Genomic DNA, 3,594 nt, shown 5'->3' on the forward strand with positions numbered 1-3,594 from the left:
TTTTTTTTTTTTTTTTTGCTAGGTCAAAAAGGTTTATCAAGCAAAAAAACGTAATTACAAGAATTACAAATTTGGAGCACAATTCTCCCTACCCCCATAAACCGAAGGGGACAAAATAACGATTAAAAATAACAAAAGTAATAACCACAAAAAATAAAATTAAAAGAAGCTACCTATATCTACAGCCAACTTCTTTCAATTTACTTCTGCTGCTACCAACTCTATACGATTTACTCTTAGAAAAAATTCCATCCATTATATCCGTATCAAAAGCATAATTACCCAAGACATCTTCATCTTCATCCACCAAAAACTCTCCGTCTTCATCCTCAGAGGAAATGTTACCAGGAACAAGCTTAATAGGAGACAACTTACGAGGAGATTTTTTCTTTTGCTCCCTCTTTTCTTTGAAATATTCTCGTCTAAAAGCTGGACTTCTAATGAACTGAGCACGCACATCTTCCAACTGAATATTGCTTGCCACCTCTAATTCTTCCTTAGACAAAATATTATTCTTATCAAAAACAGTATCAACCAACCCCGCTTGAATGTCACGGGTTGGAGATTCTGCAATAGACTTGCTGGGAGAAGATTCCAAATTTGAATCAGATTGCAAAGAACGCTTTGCTATTATATTAGCAGCCTGTTTGGAAACTTTCCTAGCTTTTTTCCTTGCTAAAACGTCAGCATCAACCTCACCCCAAGTTTTAGATCCCATACTAACATCTGAATCACTAGATTCTACATGATCCTCCTCCTCCTCCTCCTCAATAACAACATTATCAAGGCCTAACTCAGATTCTAGAACATGAAATTTGTTTTTAACCACAACTTCAGTTTGCATCGACTCATCCGCAAAAGGACCCACTTTGAACAAGTTTGAAAAAAGGCGAGAGGAAAGAGAATGTCCGTTTTTTCTCTTTTTGGCGATTTCGGAAAACCAAGTTTTTTCACGTTTAGGGTTTCAAGTTTTACGTTTTTGGATTATCAGAATCAATACGTTGATTCATGATGATTCATTCTTTAGATAACCTTCCTAGTATCTCAAATCAAAACCATGCTAAAACAGTTTCTTTTGCTGAAAAAGTTAGGGAACGTAAAACCCTAAATCCAACTTCAGTTGATATTTCCTTGTTAACAAACCCTACTCTTGTTGAGGGTGAGCCAGCTCTTGTCATTCCTAATGATTATTATCAGGAAGGGTGCAAGCCTTTTCAATATAGTTTCATAGCTAGGCTGGATGCTACAGGTTTAAAGTTTGTTGAGGTTCAAAAAATCCTTGAAAACCAATGGAAACTTAAGAATAGGTGTAAGTTTATACCTATGAGCAAAGGATTCTTTGTTATTATGTTATCTTCAGAATTGGACAAGGAGAAGATTCGTGCTGAAAAGTGGTTTGTCAATCAACAAATTATGAGGTTGATTGATTGGTACCCAGGTTTTAATCCTGATAAACAAAGAACGTCCCATGCAGCTGTTTGGGTACGTTTTCTTGGTCTCCCTATTGAGATTTGGACTGAGAGATCATTACTTTCTATTGGGAAAATCCTTGGAACACCAATTGTGGTGGATCAAAGAACCCTAAATCTAGAATATGGTCACTTCGCAGCTGTTTTAGTAGATATAGACTTTGCAAAGCATATTCCTGACCGCATCTCTATCACTGCAGGAGGTAAAAAAATTTGGCAATATGTTGATATACCAAATTCACCTAAATTATGTTTATCTTGTAATATTATTGGGCATGTTGATGGTGAATGCAAAAAGAAGAATAGCATGAAGGCTGCTGGTAAGGAAAAACAGATTGTTCATAAACCTACAATCCAAGTTTGGCAAGCAAAATCAGCTAAAACTAATGAGGGTGAGGAGAAGTCTTTGAATCTGGAGAATAAGGAGGATAATATGGTTGGTGCTTCAGTTGAGAAGGAGGATGATCGAGTTTGTGAGGCTCAGCTTAGATTGCAAAACGAAATTGCAGCCAAGGAAGCGCTTGCTGCACGTACACAATCTGCTCATGCAGACCATGCAAAGTCCGGGTTAAACCAAAACTCTACAGCTCAGTCCGGGATAAACCAAATCTCTACAGCTCAGTCCGTGTCTGAGTTGGAAACCCAAATAAGAGTCGTGAACAAAGAAACTTCTGAAGTTGTTGGCGCTACAGTTGAAGAAGATAATGCACGTACAGATTCTATCAATGCAGGCCATGCAGGTCAGTCCGTGGTTGATTTGATAAATCTTAAAAACACTCCTACTGACGTTATTGATGCTAATCAGTTGGAAAAGGAGCTAGCTAAATCTGCTGCTGAATTGCGTGAGGCTCAGATGAAGTTTATTCATTGTAAAAATACTATTGCAGCTCAGAAAGATATAGCTTTACGTAAAAATAAGGAAGACATGGCTGCTCAGAGCTTTTCTAAAGATGAATGGACTGAAGTGAAAGGAAAGAAATCCCCTAGCAAAGGTACTTTCTCTTTTACTCCTTTTGAGAAGGATTATACTCCTTTTCCTAATTTCGTATTTTCCTAATTTCGTATTTTCCTAATTTCGTATTTTCTTGAATCCACGTACATAGAAATGCAATTTTTATTAGACGTATTGCATTATAACATATAATTTGTGATTACAATACATTTTTCAAACTTTTTATGTTACAGATGAGTTTATCTAGTTTACAATCTAGTCTCAGAAATCAATTTCCGACTTATGACGAAGTGTGTAGACTTTTTTGAGTTAAAGTATAAAAAATCAACATTTTTATGAATTCTATATTTTTGTATTGGCTTTGTCTTTCAAGTTGATTCAAATAGATTAAATTTGTTAGAATTTGGATTAGTTATGGCTGGTCTTTCATTCTTCTTCTATTGTGAAATTTGACTGCCTTCATATTTTCTTGAATCAACGTACATAGAAATGCAATATTTACTAGACGTAATTCCTTAGAACATATTATTTGTTATTATAATAAATTTTTCAAATTTTTTCTGTTAAAGATGAGTTTATCTAGTTTACAATTTATTCTCAGAAATCAACTTCCGACTTATAACGAAGTGTGTAGACTTTTTTGAGTTAACTATAAAAAATCAACATTTTTATGAACTCTTTATTTTTGTATTGGCTTTGTCTTTCAATTTGATTCAAATAGATGAAATTTGTTAGAATTTGGATTATTTTATTTTTTTTTTGCTAGGTCAAAAAGGTTTATCAAGCAAAAAAACGTAATTACAAGAATTACAATTTTGGAGCACAATTCTCCCTACCCCCATAAACCGAAGGGGACAAAATAACGATTAAAAATAACAAAAGTAATAACCACAAAAAATAAAATTAAAAGAAGCTACCTATATCTACAGCCAACTTCTTTCAATTTACTTCTGCTGCTACCAACTCTATACGATTTGCTCTTAGAAAAAATTCCATCCATAATATCCGTATCAAAAGCATAATTACCCAAGACATCTTCATCTTCATCCACCAAAAACTCTCCGTCTTCATCCTCAGAGGAAATGTTACCAGGAACAAGCTTAATAGGAGACAACTTACTAGGAGATTTTTTCTTTTGCTCCCTCTTTTCTTTGAAATATTCTCGTCTAAAAG

General features: G+C 34.6%; 1 protein-coding gene across 1 annotated transcript in view; it reads left to right on the forward strand.

Annotated features, from left to right (window-relative positions):
• LOC113296364 overlaps positions 1-3,594 on the forward strand; it is a 92,639-nt gene that overhangs the window by 4,643 nt on the left and 84,402 nt on the right. Inside the window, exons 3-4 of the mRNA XM_026544672.1 lie at positions 1,804-1,942; positions 2,087-2,433. Of these exons, the coding sequence (XP_026400457.1) occupies positions 1,804-1,942; positions 2,087-2,433 (486 nt within the window). The remainder of the gene's footprint in view (positions 1-1,803; positions 1,943-2,086; positions 2,434-3,594) is intronic.

The sequence above is a fragment of the Papaver somniferum genome, chromosome 7, assembly GCF_003573695.1.
Source record: "Papaver somniferum cultivar HN1 chromosome 7, ASM357369v1, whole genome shotgun sequence".
Lineage (NCBI taxonomy): Eukaryota > Viridiplantae > Streptophyta > Magnoliopsida > Ranunculales > Papaveraceae > Papaver > Papaver somniferum.